Source organism: Leguminivora glycinivorella, chromosome 12, assembly GCF_023078275.1.
Source record: "Leguminivora glycinivorella isolate SPB_JAAS2020 chromosome 12, LegGlyc_1.1, whole genome shotgun sequence".
NCBI lineage: Eukaryota > Metazoa > Arthropoda > Insecta > Lepidoptera > Tortricidae > Leguminivora > Leguminivora glycinivorella.
Genome location: NC_062982.1, coordinates 19373903 through 19391567, shown reverse-complemented (window position 1 = coordinate 19391567; position 17665 = coordinate 19373903). Strand labels below are relative to the sequence as shown.

At 35.6% G+C, this 17665-nt stretch overlaps 2 protein-coding genes across 4 annotated transcripts; both read right to left on the bottom strand.

Moving 5' to 3' along the window:
- Positions 1 to 9624: 9624 nt before the first annotated feature.
- LOC125232094 (SWR1-complex protein 4-like) lies at positions 9625 to 12457 on the bottom strand. Of its 3 annotated transcripts, none has more exons than XM_048137708.1 (8): positions 12336 to 12457; positions 12057 to 12131; positions 11883 to 11966; positions 11152 to 11229; positions 10995 to 11045; positions 10775 to 10855; positions 10329 to 10472; positions 9625 to 9833 (listed from the first exon to the last, which is right to left on the bottom strand). In XM_048137708.1, exons 1-8 carry the CDS (start codon positions 12355 to 12357, stop codon positions 9754 to 9756), a joined length of 615 nt encoding a protein of 204 aa, XP_047993665.1. In that variant the 5' UTR covers positions 12358 to 12457; the 3' UTR covers positions 9625 to 9753. The 3 variants fall into 3 exon arrangements, 2 of the variants coding, with proteins under 2 accessions (XP_047993665.1, XP_047993666.1); XR_007177704.1 differs by lacking the exon at positions 9625 to 9833 and adding an exon at positions 9839 to 9971 and having other exon boundaries at positions 10196 to 10472; XM_048137709.1 differs by lacking the exons at positions 9625 to 9833; positions 12057 to 12131 and having other exon boundaries at positions 10118 to 10472; positions 12336 to 12420.
- A 1618-nt stretch (positions 12458 to 14075) lies between these two features.
- LOC125232034 (vegetative cell wall protein gp1-like) lies at positions 14076 to 16930 on the bottom strand. The gene is made up of 6 exons (XM_048137645.1): positions 16873 to 16930; positions 15999 to 16043; positions 15595 to 15921; positions 14576 to 15429; positions 14447 to 14485; positions 14076 to 14121 (listed from the first exon to the last, which is right to left on the bottom strand). Exons 1-4 carry the CDS (start codon positions 16928 to 16930, stop codon positions 14585 to 14587), a joined length of 1275 nt encoding a protein of 424 aa, XP_047993602.1. The 3' UTR covers positions 14076 to 14121; positions 14447 to 14485; positions 14576 to 14584.
- Between the last annotated feature and the right edge of the window lie 735 nt (positions 16931 to 17665).

The window sequence follows — 17665 nt, the reverse complement described above, 5'->3', positions numbered from 1 at the left end:
AAATCGGTTGATTAATTATTATGCGTAACAGAATTTTTAATTTAATGATTTTGAGTGAAATCCCGGTAACATTATAGTTCTTTATTTATTGGTGGTAATTAAAACTTATTATTTTTATGAGCTTGCTTGTGTTTGGCACTGGTACAAAAAATACTGTCATTTTTTACTGCAGGAAATATACATCATTAACGTATGCGGAATGAAATCTGGACAAAGTTTTGATATCGTACAGAGTAAGTAAATAAATAAACTAAAATAATGTATAAATGCCAGATTAAAGTTTACATATCTGTCATTTAAACTGGTAAGTTTCATGAGTATTGGATTCCTTTTCTCGAAATGATGGTCAATCGAGAAGGACGACCTAGCGAAACTGTTTGTAATTTCTACATACCAATTTTCTGTGACCGAATGCAAAGCCCGAGGAAAGTTTTGTAGGAAGGGTTAGAAGCTAACAGTCAATTTATAATATTTTTGCGTCCTTTTTCTTTACAAAAACTACCGCAACAAAGCGTGGTCCAAGAAAACATTACAGCATTGGCAAGTTTTCTGGGAGAGATTTGATTAAAAGAAATGTCGGCCCCCCAAGGCACAAAATCTCACAGAGAGCTCGAGACAGCATTCGAATGGGGCAGCGAAAGTGATAAAAATTATCTTGAAGACATGAGTATCGATACACATTCAAAAAAAGTTAGGCCTATAGTCTTCAAAAATAAAATAAACAACTTTGAAAATGCTGCTACGCCGTTAAGTCAAAAAATTTAAAAAACAGCTGTTTTTGCATTTCTGGGTTTATGAATGACTAATAATATGTCGAGTAAATGGAATTTCACGACAAGAAAACTATTATTTTGAGAACACTAATGATCCTACGGACAAGAATGTGAAAAATGTCGAGCATACGAAGCTTCTTTAAAAAGTTATCACATGGAAGATAAATTTGGACCTTTAAAAATGCTAACATTGGTTTTGTCGACACCGATGGACATAAAGTATCACAAGTTCTGTTAGAAGCCTCACATTGGCGAAAACTAACTCTCTTATTTATCGATATTCAATACATAATTAAAATCACGAAAGATATCAAAAATAAACTATGTTATATTAATTTTATAAGACATTGAATTTTGTCCAGATTTCATTCCGCATACGTTATTTACGCATTTTTTGGAAGAAAAACAAAGAAAATACCTTCTGATTAGCAGAAACGTCTGCAATCGGTGCCACTAGGCTTAGAATAAATTTAAAAGTGGAAAATGTCCGCCTTGGGTGAGAAAAATTTCACTGGCTTGGTTGAAGTCTTGGTAGCTCAGTTGGCAGAGCGCTGGAGTATCGATCCAGAGGTCGTCTCACCCAAGGCAGACATTTTCCATTTTAAATTTATTCTAAGCCTAGTGGCATCGATTGCAGACGTTGCTGCTAATCAGAAGGTAAAATTTAGCATGGTTAGCGCATCGTAACTGGCGAATTTCCAATATGACTTGGAACTCCGGTTGCCGTTTGAGAAGTTTGACACTCTTACAGTAGATGACGCTACGGGTCCCATTGAACTTAGTGGTGGAAAATTTCGCTGGCTTGGTTGAAGTCTTGGTGGCTCAGTTGGCAGAGCGCTGGAATATCGATCCAGAGGCCGTGAGTTCAAGTCTCACCCAATGCAGACATTTCCCACTTTTAAATTGATTCTAAGCCTATAAACAAAAATATTTTCAAAGTAGACCATAATTTTTTTCTTCTCTTCAATTTTTTTTCTATATTATTTGTACATTTTCCGCAAAGTAAATTTTAATTAAAATCCTCAAATTCTTTTCATAATCGTGACTAATTTATAAAAGTGTGGTGTCAAACCAATTTCTTATATAATTCAGCCACTGTATGTTTAATAGAAACTAACATAATTTTAGTACACATAATCACATACCGCAAGGTTCAAACATAATATCATTGTTTATTCACGAAAATGGGCTGCTCCACTTTATATAAGTATTCATCTCGATACTAAATAAGTATGGGGTCAGATGAGCATGGGTACTTTTAAGTTGAAATTAAGCTATAACACTAACTGTTACATAAAAGGCCGTTTCGGTCTCGATGAAACGCATAAAATTTTATATTTTCAGTGAGGTGGTGCAGGTTATGGCAGTAGAGCGTTTCTGCAAAATTAATGTGCAAATATAGGAACCAAAGATATGGAACATTAAAAACTAGCTCATATTGTAGCATAATACATTTATATACCAACTAGCTTTTGCCCGCGGCTTCGTTCGCGTTAAATTCGAAAATTGCGGAATGCTCCATACAAACTTCCACCCCCCCCCCATTTTAGAGAGGGGGGAGGGGTTAGAAAAAAACAAAAAGTATCCTATATCACTCTCCATTCCTTCAAATATCTCCACTTAAAAAATCACGTCAATTCGTCGCTCCGTTTTGCCGTGAAAGACGGACAAACAAACATACACACACTTTCCCATCTATAATATTAGTATGGATTATCCTAAACGTTGCGTAGAATTCAGTTGTAGTCTGAAGATGAATATGACGTACATCGCATTTGATAAAAAATCACTCTTTTCGAAGTTAGGTAATATTTAAGGTAAAGGAAAGATGGAAAAATTCACACATACGGCAGGACTCGAACCTGCGACCTCTGGCTTTGCCGGAGCCAGCCACGCTCCCAACTGCGCCACGGAGGCCTGCTGGATGTGTGCGAATTTATCCATGCCTTTCCTCAATTCTGACGACGTTTCTGCATGATAAAAAACAAACTTAGTCCCATGAAAAATTAAAACAAGCTAAACATGCCAATTATAATGCTTAATATTTGAAAATAATTCACAATGCGTCATGAACTAAATAGACTAATACGGTTCAGAAACCTGTTGTTGTTATCAGTCTGACTAAAATAGTACAAATGAGAAAGTGGCAATATTGTAGTATTATTCCTTCAAAATCAATGTGTGAGAAAACGGGCTGATATTTCGATGTTGCGATTTTTTTATCTTTACTTTTAGTACTCTTCTTAGTTAAACTGTTGGTGGAATGTTTTTAAAATTCAACCGCTTGTAGCTTGCACCGCCCGCTCAAAGCCCAAAGTGCATATAGTTGCTCGCCTTTATCACGACGCTACCGGAGATCTGCTCCAACCAAATTAAGTGTCATAAATGTTAACACCCCTCGTAACGTTTAACGTTCACATTATACTCAAAACTGCCCAAAAACGACTAAAGTGCGGTCAAAATTCGACCACAATTAAGACCTTTTCAAGATAAAAAGTTTCCAGTTATAGGTTTTGTAAAATTTTGTAATCGGAAGTGATAAGGACATTGATAAAATTGGACGAAATGGGACTTTGTATCGTGTTATGATGATGGAATTGTTGATGGGCTGGGACATAATAATACATGATGGGACACTTGGCAATTTTGGTTAAATGACTTATTGTAAAATGTGGGTTAAAAGTTTTGAAATAAAATGAAAAGCTCTTTTAATTTATTTTTGATGTTCAATGGAGTATTTAACTGGTATAAGGTAGATTGAGAAAAATTGCAAAACCTGATTACCATTGGACTTATATTGACCGGGATATAGACCGTGTTTACTTTTTTGATTTTTGTCGAGCTCCCGATATTTCGACGCAGTTGCGTGCATAATCTTCACGGAAAACTGAAGGAGGCGGATGGATCTCAAAGTTGCGTAGACAGCGCGCGATCTACCCTCCTTCGCGCGCGTCGGTTGCGTTCACTAAAAAAAAAAATATATCAGGAGCTTGACAAAAATCAGAAAGGTAATCACGGTCTATATCCCGGACAATATAAGTCTAATAAAATTAACCGTGAATCATTCAAAACTCTCAAAAAAACCTGATTACGTTTAAACCAAATCACGTTGACCTATAGCACATTTCAAACAGACATGGGAAAATATTTTCCATAATAAATATCTTATTCGTAAAAAAACGTCCATCAATTAATTTTCCTTTTCTTGACAAAATCAAAAGTTTAATATGTGGATCACGTAAGATATATTTCCTAACATAGATAGCTTTTAAAATGAATTACCTACTATTTCTTCCATTATGAGAAATAAATACTAATTCTTCAGTTATAAAACAAATTGATGATTACGAACTTTACTTCTTCAATCACTCAAAGGAGGTCGAAGTCAGACTATAACCGATTCCTTTTATGTCAGGCGTCGTGACAAACTTTAAGGTGCGCGAATAAATCAGCCAGGCGGACAATCATAGCTCGATCCCGAGCGATATTGCCTAAACAGGAAAAGAGGAGTTCCCACGGACTCAGGGAGGTGAGAAACTTAGAAAACTATCGGTCTTTGTAAATGTTCGCGATTTGTAAACAATAAATAAAAATGCATCCTTATGGATCTTTGAAACTTGAGAGCTATGCTGTGGATTTATCTTCATTTGGACTGCAGTAGTGCAATAATCTTTCGTTTAATCTTACGCGCTCGCACCATCGGTGTTCTCTGAAAAATTCGACCACGGTCTCTTTAAAGCAAGAGTGAATAGGCTATTACTGAATCGGTGAGCTCCAGCTTAGACTGTCTTTACTTTCCATCAGGTGTGACTAATAGTCCGCTACTTTATCAGTCTATAATTTAAGTGTAATATCGATCACTATTATAAGTACTGGCACTACTAGTTTCTTTGGTCTAAGGGAAACCGTTTTATGATTTATGCCGCAACTTTTTTGCTCATTTTTTATGAGAACTCATAGATTAGGTACCCGTTTTCTAACAATGTTATCTTTTACCAAAAATCGACTGGCATACCGGCAACTATCAAATGAGATTCTAGATACCCCTTCCGAAAACATAATTGTGCAATTTGTGCAACCGGGGTTTGGGACTGCGTCTAAGCGTTAAGTCAACGTCAAATATCATAGAAGTACAGTAAACTGTCATAAAGAATGTACATTGGTTTTTCTTAATCGTGAAACGTTGTCTTTTTCTTGCTTATGTGTCGTTAATTGTCTCTTCCCAAAGACCGATGTGAATTCTTTATGGACGTTTACTGTCTGACGTTTAAACTAACACAGCTTAGTATAGTCTTCTTTCGCAATATGCCTCATCCTCTACCACCCGCTTCTTTGGCGTGACAGCAAAGAGATCTATATTAAATTGCCGCAGGGCCAAAGGCCACTTGTTGAACCAGGCCGATAATGCCCCCATTGTAACCGAATTGGGATGATGACCCCCGTGGGAGATTGATGAGATCTATATCGATGGCTTTATTGATAGGCTGCTAAATGATTTGGAATTAAATTAGTATTTTGACAAGCTATTTTGGCACACATAGACAAATTTGTACAGTTACGGGTACCATATTGTGGACTGTGGAGTAATATTAGGTACATGAGGTAAAAAACAACATATTTGACAAAATCTGCTGCGTGACAAAATTAACTGTAATATGATTTAATCCATCTGCACCTCATTTAGATTTTTAAACATATGTAGACTAGCAGTTCCGTATGGTACCATAGGATGGTTTTTGTTTGAATGTATCATCTCCAAACAGTTCAGGCTGTAATTATTTATTTGTAACGCGAACATTTACCAAAAACGTATAAACTCAGTGCAAACAAGCTTAGTTTAACCGGCCGCTACTAGATGGCGCCACCGGTACTGGTTTTCCGAGTGAACTTAGCAAATATTTAAGTGTTCCCGTAGACTTAAAATTCTAAAACCTAGTGCAACATATGTTAACGGGTGCCTAGAATTTTATAGTAATCAAGTCAATACGTAACTCTTAGATAAAATTCGTCAAATTGTTAGTTTGGCCGTCCGTCAACAGATGGCGCCACGGGTATCAATATTGTGATATTGAACTTCGGTGTTTAAATATTTAAATCATGGGACACGGTTCCCGTAACTTGTATATTTTACTGAAGTAACTAGTAAATGTAAAGATTGTAAATAAGTAGTCAAACATGTAAAAAACAAACAACAATGTTAGTACTAAGATCAACTTATCTGTTACACACAAAACTCAATAGATGTCGCTGTGCTGTGGCGCATTTCAAAGTTAGTTGTCGCTATTAAGATTTTTCCTGGGATAACGACCTCATGTACTGAACAATGTTTTATTTGAGAATTAGCTAGGAGTCAATTGCGCACACATAGTGTACCGTTTGGGACCTTTGTAAAGCCATTTGATTACGTCTACCACGCTCCCCTTTGCGCTCGTCGGTTGTCCTCAAGGACGCTGTACGGCCTTTGGAACCTCGTTAGAATAGGTATTTAGCAATTTTAGCATAGTGTTGGCTGAATAAACGCCTGAGACTACTACACGTCGTTTCTGTCTTCGCCTACGCGCACGCCCCACCCCTCTACGGATTTTCATCCCCTTACATCTGGCGCCCAACGTGGGGCCGTGCCGTGACGTACTTTTGGAGGAAGCCATGGCTGTGAGCATGACAGAAGGCCAATTCCAGCAGCTACTGGGAGCCATAGCGTCTGCTGTCGGACCTGCCCCAACTCCACCCAAGTTTGGTTTGTTTGCGAAAACTACGTTTTCCTGCAACGGCGAGCGAGATTCTGCCTGCGTGCAAACGTTCCTGACAGCGGCTACGTGTTTCAAACGTCCCAATGACGCAATACGTACTTTGCCTCTACAAGCGACCGCTCGAGAAGCGGTGAATGTTGAAGTGCTGCCACCAGCCACAACCACTACCTGTACTGCGACAGCAGCGCCAGCGCCGTCTCCGCCACCGCCCGTCTACACGTGTTATGGGTGCGGTACGCCAGGCGTTGTTAGGAGCAGTTGCCCGAAGTGTGCAGTAGCTAAACACTACGGAACGCACCTACAGTCTTATGGAAGAGGGGGAGACCCAGAGACTACCCCTGTACCAGCAACCGGAAATGAACGCGGACGTGCTCCCACACTGACTACAACTCAACGTCGACTTTCCTGTCACTGCGCCGGGTCGACTGCAGTTCCAGAGGGGGAGACTGTAACGCGAACATTTACCAAAAACGTATAAACTCAGTGCAAACAAGCTTAGTTTAACCGGCCGCTACTAGATGGCGCCACCGGTACTGGTTTTCCGAGTGAACTTAGCAAATATTTAAGTGTTCCCGTAGACTTAAAATTCTAAAACCTAGTGCAACATATGTTAACGGGTGCCTAGAATTTTATAGTAATCAAGTCAATACGTAACTCTTAGATAAAATTCGTCAAATTGTTAGTTTGGCCGTCCGTCAACAGATGGCGCCACGGGTATCAATATTGTGATATTGAACTTCGGTGTTTAAATATTTAAATCATGGGACACGGTTCCCGTAACTTGTATATTTTACTGAAGTAACTAGTAAATGTAAAGATTGTAAATAAGTAGTCAAACATGTAAAAAACAAACAACAATGTTAGTACTAAGATCAACTTATCTGTTACACACAAAACTCAATAGATGTCGCTGTGCTGTGGCGCATTTCAAAGTTAGTTGTCGCTATTAAGATTTTTCCTGGGATAACGACCTCATGTACTGAACGTTTTATTTGAGAATTAGCTAGGAGTCAATTGCGCACACATAGTGTACCGTTTGGGACCTTTGTAAAGCCATTTGATTACGTCTACCACGCTCCCCTTTGCGCTCGTCGGTTGTCCTCAAGGACGCTGTACGGCCTTTGGAACCTCGTTAGAATAGGTATTTAGCAATTTTAGCATAGTGTTGGCTGAATAAACGCCTGAGACTACTACACGTCGTTTCTATCTTCGCCTACGCGCACGCCCCACCCCTCTACGGATTTTCATCCCCTTACAAGTTTCTTACTTGTAATAATGTAATAAAGTGAGACCGAAAATGGTGCCTTGTGGAATACTAGATTATGCTGGAGCATTGCTTAGACCAAATGGTATGCGCAAAAAGTGGTGCGACTTTATAGGGAGAACGGGGTGCTGGGTACGTGGTAAACTGTTCGTATTGATCACGCGTGTCATAAAATAGCAATAAATCACTGGTATTTGTAAAGGTGCGATCAGTATGAAGATTTATTTATTGATTAAACTATATTAGCTAAATAAATAACTGCATTTAAATTAGGTACGCGTACCTATCTTAATATTTTAGCATATTATGAACTACGATATAAATATTCATAAACAAAGAGGGATCCGTCTTTTTTTATAATTTTGAAATCAGTTAAAACATGTTCTGGTATTAACGGACCAGTATTTTTGAGATCCAATCCATGATATTAAACGAAACTAAATATTTAATTTTGTCTCTCCGTAGTTTCTTATTTGAAGTAGCCACGAAACATTTATTTAAAATAGATTGTTATGTAAAATCATTGTTCAGTCATATTTACGTAGTTATTTCAATATTTTTTATTCAAAACTGTTTAATATTAAAATAAACAGATAAATAAGGTTACGTGTATGTTTTGTCCTTTGTGACTGCCGCCCTTAACTCCCGCTTTGGCGACGTCAACTCGTGCGCGGCATGACGTCTGCGCACGTGTTGCGCACTGGCGCGGTACATGACGTACCTACAGGGGCTACCAGGTAAGACTGTGCTAACAGACGTACGCGATTAGGTGTGGGTTATTGTAACATATTGATTACATTATTGATTACTTTTTGGTGATTTGAAAACAACTAACATTATCTTTCCAAAAACTTGCAGGTTGTGTACTTAATAACATTAGGTGCTAAAATGCACAAGACTGAGTACCATCTATATTATTATTATACAGCGCGTAAACGTAATAAGGGCGATAAATGAAACCAGGTGTATAATTCAATATTGTTATCATTAATTAAGAGGTGTTTTTGATTTACTCTTAATTTTCACCCCATAATACTTTTTTGAAAAAAATCTCAGCAGCAATGTACTGTAAACGTGATTGCGATGACAATCAATGACAACTGTCAACGAGCGTTTAACGGGAGTGTGTTTGCATTACGTTGCGGGCCGAATTAATTTGTATGGATAAAAAATATTTCAATTTTAAGTAAAAGTTATCTAATTACATTTTATACGTCCTATACTCACCACCGTTTAAGAGGTTCGCCTCGTATTAGGTTTACACCCTGTATATACCTGAGTAAATATCACGCATTAAATACGTTGTGTGTAAATATTTTGTTTTGTTTTATAGTATAGACAAAGGGTTCATTTTGTCGCATACCATAAGGGCAAGAACAGCTTGTATATTTCTATTATTTACAATAATACCCTGTCAAAGAGTTTTTCTGTCAAGTGAGACTTTTTGCTTGGAAACAACACATTTGAAATTTATTAATAGGGGTAGTTTAATATTGTAAATGCTTGTTGTTCTAATTGTTCCACGAAAAGTTAGTCATCGAACACACCATAATGCAATAGTTTTTAACAAAAGCTAGACCTGACGAATACTCGGAAAATTTAATGACTAATCAATAGTCACTACTTTTTGTCAGACTTCGTCAACCTCTGTAAGAATGTCCTATAATATGAATTTACTTATTTATTTTATTATATGTAAGTAAAATAACTGAATAAGTAATGTAGGTATACAAAGTCGAGGAAGGAGGATAAAGGACCGGAGTAACTTAACTGGGTAAGCACAGTAGAGGAGAGGAGAAACCTACAAAATGTTGGTAGCGAAATAGAAATTAAGAAGCAAAGGTTATTTAATTTTTATTGCTTTAAATGGGAAAAATGCTTGGGTCACAGCACACATTATCTACTTAGTCTGTACCTATCCAAATTCGTAAAAAAAAAGTTGTTAGAGATCAGAGCTTTTAGACGTCTAACAGTCTTCTAATTTTTTAGAAGAATCGTGATCTTCTGAAGAGCTTGACTGTTCTAAAGAAACATCCTCTTTTTTATTTGAAGACTCCTGTGATGAACCTTCGTTTGATGCTGAATTTGCTTCATCCCTATTTTCTAGTGATGACTCTGACTGATGTTGATTAGATTCTTCTTTGGCACCAGAGCTTGTCCGATCTTCTTGAGTTTTGTTAGTATCTGGCAATAAATTAGTAAGTTACAAATAGTTTTACTGTAGCTAAGGATCTTATACTTTTTTGTGTTACATGTAATGACAGTTTGTACATTAGGTAGGTAGGTAGAGAAACCTACAAAATGTTGGTAGCGAAATAGAAAGTAAGAAGCAAAGGTTATTTAATTTTTATTGCTTTAAATGGGAAAAATGCCGGGGTCACAGCACACATTATCTACTTAGTCTGTACCTATCCAAATTCATAAACAAAAAAAGTTGTTAGAGATCAGAGCTTTTAGATGCCTAGCAGTCTTCCGATTTTTGAGAAGAATCGTGATCTTCTGAAGAGCTCGACTGTTCTGAAGAAACTTTTTCTTTTTTATTTGAAGAGTTTGACTCCTGTGATGAACCTTCGTTTGTTGCTGAATTTGCTTCATCCCTATTTTCTAGTGATGACTCTGACTGATGTTGATTAGATTCTTCTTTGGCACCAGAGCTTGTCCGATCTTCTTGAGTTTTGTTAGTATCTGGCAATAAATTAGTAAGTTACAAATAGTTTTACTGTAGCTAAGGATTTTATACTTTTTTATGTTACATGTAATGACAGTTTGTACATTAGGTACTTTAGTAGTAAGCTAGATCTTATTTATAAAATATAACAAAAATTACACATCTTTCTATATTTTTGACTAATATCCACGCTGGCAGGATTACGCACGTGACAGGGTTGAGTGGAAGAAGCGAGGGGAGGCCTTTGCCCAGCAGTGGGACACTAACACTAGAATAGGCTAGTAAAAAAATGTTTTCTTTAATTCTCTTTGAGACTTACCATTAAGAATGTCATCTTTTAGTGGATTATCTTTAGGTTTTTCATCGTTACAGTTTTCATTGTCAGACTTGGATTTTGAACCTGAAATTAAATAATGATCAATGCTAATACTAGTTATAAAATTAAATTTATTATTTTTTTCATTTTGGTCATCAGATAATTTGAAAATACAAAAAAAAACTTAAAATACACAAAAAAAAACGTGCTGGGTTTTACTTACCATCTTTGGCTTCCTCAGGTTTTTGGTTATTACTGCCATTGGTCGAAGTACCTGAAAAAAGTTAAGAAATTGTTTTATATTTTTCTTAATAGTTCTAGTTACTACTTCTAATTATATCAGAAAAATATTTATCATAAATATATTTTGAAGGAATTACCATTTAAAATAAGGTTACCCAGTGGATTACTGGGTTGTCCAGTTTTGTTTTCCGTCGATTTTTCCTCAGCTGGAGTATCTACAACAACAACGAAATGTACTTGTTTTTAATTTAACCTAGGTTTCATTACTTTATCTAAACTTATTTTTTTACTCATCTTTGTCATTATACACGGTGTAACATAAGGAAACCGAATAATTTTAATAGCGTATTCCTCATCAGCAGATTATTATTTGTAATAAAACAAATATTCCTCTTGGACAATATTTTTTGAAGTCTGTCAAAACATTCAAAATACATTTGAATAAATAGAACAGTTCCATACAAAGAGCATGCACCTGATGGCCAGCTTCAACAATGTCTCAGAACAAAATGCTGTTTTGTTGGCGATGATGCCGTTATCGAACATAATCTAACTATCCTCGTTGATAGACATCAAAAAGTAACTAGTGATTCGAAACAAAAACGTATTTTTTTAGAAAAAAATTGTAAAATTTTATTTTAAATGCCACTAAAAATTACCTTTTTTTTATACCGTTGTTAAAATATTTCGGTTTTCTCATGTTACAGTACATCCGGTTATTATGGTCATTTTAACGAACTCCAGAAAAGGAGTCAAGTTTTTAAATATGTAGAATATATTATAACATTATGTGTTTTATGTTACTAACTGGTTTTGATGGGCTACGAATATTAAAATAGAGTACGAGTAAGTAATAATTTAAACTTACCATTGAGAATAACATCTTTCATCGGGTTTTCTTTTACTTCCTTGGGGTTATCGTCACCTTTTTCATTATCCGAAGACGATGTGCCTGTAACATAATGATGACATTGTGAAACGGTTTCTATTCAACGACAAAATACACAAGAGGATTTATGTTGTAATGTTTCAATTATTTTACCGTTTAATAAAACATTAGCCATTAGATTTGTCGGTTGTCCATTGTTATCCTTTGATTTTGACTCCGATGGATTACCTATAACGACAAAACACAACTAGTTCCCATTGACTTAAATTTATTAGGTTTCATCTTTGCAAAAACTTTTAATTTATAAATTATGCTTATTTTTACTCTGCTAGCAAAGCCAAGACAGAGGGTTGTACATAATACTTTATTACTTTCGTTGAACTGACCATCGAATAATGTTAGTTAAGTAAAAGAAGGTTTTCATTTGCCTACCATTGAGAATGACATCTTTCATCGGGTTGTCTTTTGTTTCCTCGGGTTTATTGTTACCTTTAGCACGTGATGAAGTACCTGAAATATTATTAAATTCGTTATCAAATGTTGTCTTTCTAATTTAAAAATTACCAGGATAATATTAGTTACATAAATGTAATTATAAATTACCATTCAAAATGACGTTCACCATTGGATTAGTTGGTTGTTTATCTTTTTCCTTTTCATTCGTTGGTTTTGGCTCCGATGGAGTACCTATACAGATAAAATTTATGAACAAATAATTTTTGATTCCAATTAAATCGTTTATTTATGTGAAATTTTCTTCCATACAATAAGTAGTTTATATATTTCGCTACAGTGAAAAAAAAATGTTTTTTTTTGCATTGAAATAATCAAAGGTTTTACATAAATTAATTGTAACTTTAGCTGTACGGTCAGCCAAGAAAGTGGTTTACTACTTTTCGACTCTATTTCAAAAAGGAGAAAGACCCCGCTCCGAGTCGTTCCTGGTGCAATAGCTGTCCATAGTAATACAACGCGGAAATGCTGCGAGCGTCATGGGCACTTTCGCACCGGGAACAACAGGGAACCGTTTAATTTTATGTTTTTATTGTTATTACATAGTTGTTATTGTTTTAGGTTTATATAAAATTTGTTAGGTTATTTAGATCTAGTTTAATTATTATGATATTATCTAATTTTTTTAAACACATAAGGTCAAAAAGTGGTAAACCACTTTTTTTTCTAACTGTACTTTACTTGTATACTTACCATTAAGAATAACGTCTTTCATCAGGTTTTCTTTAACTTCCACGGGTTTTTTGTTGCCAGTGTCATCGGGTGCAGTACCTGTTATGTAACGATTACAATAATATATAATTTGTTTTCAGGGTCAATGCAAATAATGTATGACAATAAAAATACATTACCATTTAATATGACGTTAGCCATTGGATTCGTTGGTTGTTCATTATTATTCGTTGGATTTAACTCCGATGGACCTAAAAAAACAATTTACTTGAAATAATTTCTTTTTCTTTATTTCCGTCTTCATTCATGTCAACCGTTTTTTTTAATATGATAAATGTTCTCCTTTTCTGCTGAACTAGAATAAAAGAAAGGAACTTAAATCATTTTTCCCCTCACTAGCTCGGAAACACGTGTTTTGTCCTTTAATACCAGCGGGTAAAAACGCATTTTATCCACTAGTGAGGTAAAGTAATTTGACCTTGAATAAAGTCAAATTAACTGCTTTAAAATTGATAAAAGTAGGTGAATCTAGTAATAAATTTCAGAACATCAAGAAATTGAACGCGTTTTGAGTAGATTAATAGTACTAGTCAGAAAGAACGGTTATTAAATGACTACGTTACATACATTATATACAAATATTCCGACTGATGATTTACCACCTGTGGAACTACTGGAAGCAGTGATAAACGCATTTTTTGCGTTGTAGTTTCCTCGCTATAGTGATTTCGAAGGGGCAAAAAAGTTTTGTGTTACACTCGGGTGCAAATGTATTTTACTTCTCGTGTGTTAAAAAACTCGCAAGTTCAGGATTCTATTCTCGAACCACTCGCTTCACTCGAGGTTCAACTATAGAATCCTTTCACTTGCTCGTTTTTCAATTTCACACTCGGCGTTAAAATATAACTTTGCCCCCTTGTATAACAAATAACTATTAAAACTTTACGTAAGTTTTTAAACCTACCATTGAGAATGAAATCTTTCATCGGATTTTCTTTGACTTCCTTTGGTTTTTCGTCATTAGACGAGGTACCTGAAATGTAATTAAATGTAATGATTTATGACAAAGTATACCATTTAATATAACGTTAGCATTTGGATTGCTGGGTTGTTCAGTTTTGTCATTCTTCGATTTCGGCTTAGATGACGTACCTGAAATACGAAATAGTTAATAATAATTGGATTCCATCATGAGTTCTACTGAGTTTTTAATGTAATGACTCTTTAATTGTGTTTTTGAATTAAACTTTATTATTATCCATTAGACATAATCTCTAGGTATTTTTTTTATCAAATTCCTTACAACAAATTATTGAAATAGAAATAAAAGAACACTATTCAAATAATAAATAGACTACCTGTTTGTTCATCCGTTGACTTTGGCTGCGATGAATCACCTAAAAAAAATATTGCACAAATTACATGTAATACTTTTTTTAATAAAACTAACTGTATATAACAAAATGTTATACTTAAACATTATTTACCGTTCAAAATTAAATCAGCAAATGGATTTTGTGGTTTTGTGGATTTTCTTTCGCTGAGTTATCAGTGTTTGCATTTTGCGAGATATTTTCACCTGATACACCAGAGTTTGTTTCTTCTTGACTAGGCTTGTTGTTGCTGTTATTATCTTGAGAATCGGTGGAATTTATTTTATTATCTGGTGAATTTTCTTTTTTATCATTTGGTTTAGTTGGTATTTGAGATTCATTTTTCGTTTCACTTGGTGTTGGTGACAGGTCTTCTGTTTTGATAGCATTCTTAGATTCACTGTTTTTAGTCTGTTCAGTAGTTTTATCATTTGGCCTCACTGGGATTGGCGATGCTTCTATATTACCGACTGGTTCATATGGTAAGTCTTTAGGATTGAATGTAATGGTATTATCATTGTTGGATGAATCTGGTTTAGCAGGTATTGACGATGCTCCTATCAGGTTATTCGGAACTGGTGATAAATCTTCTTGTTTTGAAGTAGTTGAAACTTCAGATGGCAATGGCGCTGGGCCTACAGGAGTATTGTCAGGTTTACTTCCACTTATGCTTGTAGGCACTGGCAGAGAACTTGGGACTGTTGGTCTTAATGGGACATGTACAATATTCAAAATTTTTCGATTACCGTTTGAAGGATCATCGTACGAAAGTTGCCCGGGATATAACGGTTTGTGTGGCTTTTCCTGTGTAGATGCTGGTGGAGTTATTGAAGCTGATCCGGAGGAGGGATATAAATCACTACATGGAAGTTTTGAATTTCCTTGGTTTCCTGCACTAACTGGTTGAGAATCTGGGTGTCTGATTGGTTGACTTAGTAAGTATAAAAGAGAAAGCGGCAATTGATTCGCTGAAAAAAAGATACACACTTTAGTAATGCTGCAGCGATAGACGTATTTAGATAATATATCTGTGATGCTTGTCAAAAATACTTACTTAATCACTGATAAAATAATTTCTAATAATTCAAATAAGAAAATACACATGCGGCATTATAATAATCTGGTGAGTGTACCTGAACTTGATGCAGTTGGTAGTGTTGGTGGAACGGGAGCGATCGGTGGGGTTGGCGGCACTGGGGCTATTGGGGCAACGGGTGGTGTTGGCGGTACTGGCAAACTTGGGGCAAGGGGCGGCGTTGGAGGTACTGGTAAGCTTGGTGCCACTGGTGGTGATGGTGATAAAGGAGCACTTGGTGCCACTGGTGCCGTTGGTGGTACAGGTAGACTTGGAGCAACTGGTGGTGTTGGTGGTACCGGAAGGCTTGGCGTTGGTAGCCGCGAGCGACCAATCGGTTGTGAATGAAGCAGGAATAGAAGTGAAGGCGGCAATATTTCGTGAGCTACAATAACGAAATAAAATTAATCAGATACTGCAAAGGTTGCGATAACAATCTACTTGTAAAAGATGTTTGCTTACTTGCTAACAGCTTCTTTGCCGCTACGTCTGAGTCAATATTTGCGCCTGAAATGAATAACTAGTTGAATAAAGTCAGAATAATAATATAGACTGTCCAAGTCTATTTTTTTCATTAACATTTATTTACTTGGATAGTCAGCCCTGTTTATGAAAGGCCAATGACAAATATTTAAGGATAGATGAAAACTTTAGTAAATGTCAATTGCTTTCCATTAAATTAAATATTAGTAAAATACATAATTATTATTATTACATAAATCGCATCGTGCACATTGACCTAGTATACATATTCGTCTAAGAGCCCTATGTCCCTAATGAGAGATAACAGGATCATACCATCATCATCATCATCACATATTTGTGTAATTAATAGAAAGGAACTTCTGTTTATACAGAACTTACGCAGTGTAACATTATTAACTTTTTAATTTCTTAATTACACACAAATACAAATATTTAACAAAAAATAGTACATTACGATACAAGTACGTAAAAAAGGAAGTTCGAAACGAGTGGCGATAAATTAAAACACGACCGAATTTCAGTACAGATGGTATTTTTTTTTACGCACTAGTGCGAGAAGTGGTTCATTATAATTATGCCAGGTCGAAACTTCGGAGGCTCATCTGTACTGAAAAACGTCGTACGATACACGTGCGAAAAGGAAATTCGTAATCGTAACTCGTGTCGATTTAAAACACTCCCTTCGGTCGTGTTTTAATTTATCGCCACTCGTTTCTAGCTTCCTTTTTTACGCACTTGTATCGTAATGTACTATTTGTAGGTACTAAAACTAAACGAGTTCTGTGACTAAACGGATAGCCAATTTTATCACACAGGTGTCGTTTATTATTTTAGATAGAAAACAACTTACGTATTCCTCCAACCAATGCCAGAACAAACACTATGCACAATATTTTTATAGACGCCATCTTTACCTCTACTTCATCACTCTCGGGATGAATTAATACACTTCTTAACTAGCTGATACTTTTATACACTATTAAGAAACACCTGGACAAACATTTGTTTTAAATTGTCAATTTGCACCATACGTTTCAAGACACATTTTTCTTGAAATGCCGGAAAAATAAGTGACGTAATTTAGTAAGAAGTTCTTAACAAATATTTTGAATTTCTCATGTGGATCAAAATTTTAAAGGTCTCTTTACAAAAGTTCGTCAATGTTGCGTCTTCACTTTTGCAGTTTCTTAATGTTAAAGACCTGATTTTCTGATGTATTTTCACTCAGTATATTATATACAGCTCTATATATGAAAAAGTACGTATATTATAAGGGTACTGAGACTCGAGTTTTCCTTAACCCAAGTCCCCAAGTTAAGAAAGAATTTAAAATTATATGTCACCATTAGAACGACCAAAAGGATAGTGCCTAAAAGTTAGAATAGTAAACGTTTGAATTAAAATGCAGGATCCTGTATGAATACAAAATGAAATGCATTTAGATTGTATTCTTAATGGATTATTCAGGACAACTTTAAGGTCAAGCGAACTGTCTGTAGGTACATTATGTAATTATCTATGTCAAATACCAAAGGAGTATGTGAGTACAGTACAATATTTTGTTAAAAAAATAAAAACATTACCACTTCTTATTGCATATTCTGTATTGATTGGTAGGAATGGTGGAATGTGGATACATGACA

What these genes read in the sequence shown, in the direction of transcription:
- LOC125232094 (XM_048137708.1), bottom strand. Translation starts at nt 12,357, where the DNA reads ATGAAAGATGTCATTCTCAATG. An exon ending in GGCTAATGTTTTATTAAACG is followed by an intron (nt 11,967 to 12,056) that starts GTAAAATAATTG and finishes ATTATGTTACAG; the next exon opens with GCACATCGTCTTCGGATAAT. An exon ending in GAAAGATGTTATTCTCAATG is followed by an intron (nt 11,230 to 11,882) that starts GTAAGTTTAAAT and finishes TTGTTGTTGTAG; the next exon opens with ATACTCCAGCTGAGGAAAAA.
- LOC125232034 (XM_048137645.1), bottom strand. Translation starts at nt 16,930, where the DNA reads ATGGCGTCTATAAAAATATTGTGCATAGTGTTTGTTCTGGCATTGGTT. An exon ending in GGCATTGGTTGGAGGAATAC is followed by an intron (nt 16,044 to 16,872) that starts GTAAGTTGTTTT and finishes TATTCATTTCAG; the next exon opens with GCGCAAATATTGACTCAGAC. An exon ending in GGCAAAGAAGCTGTTAGCAA is followed by an intron (nt 15,922 to 15,998) that starts GTAAGCAAACAT and finishes TCGTTATTGTAG; the next exon opens with CTCACGAAATATTGCCGCCT.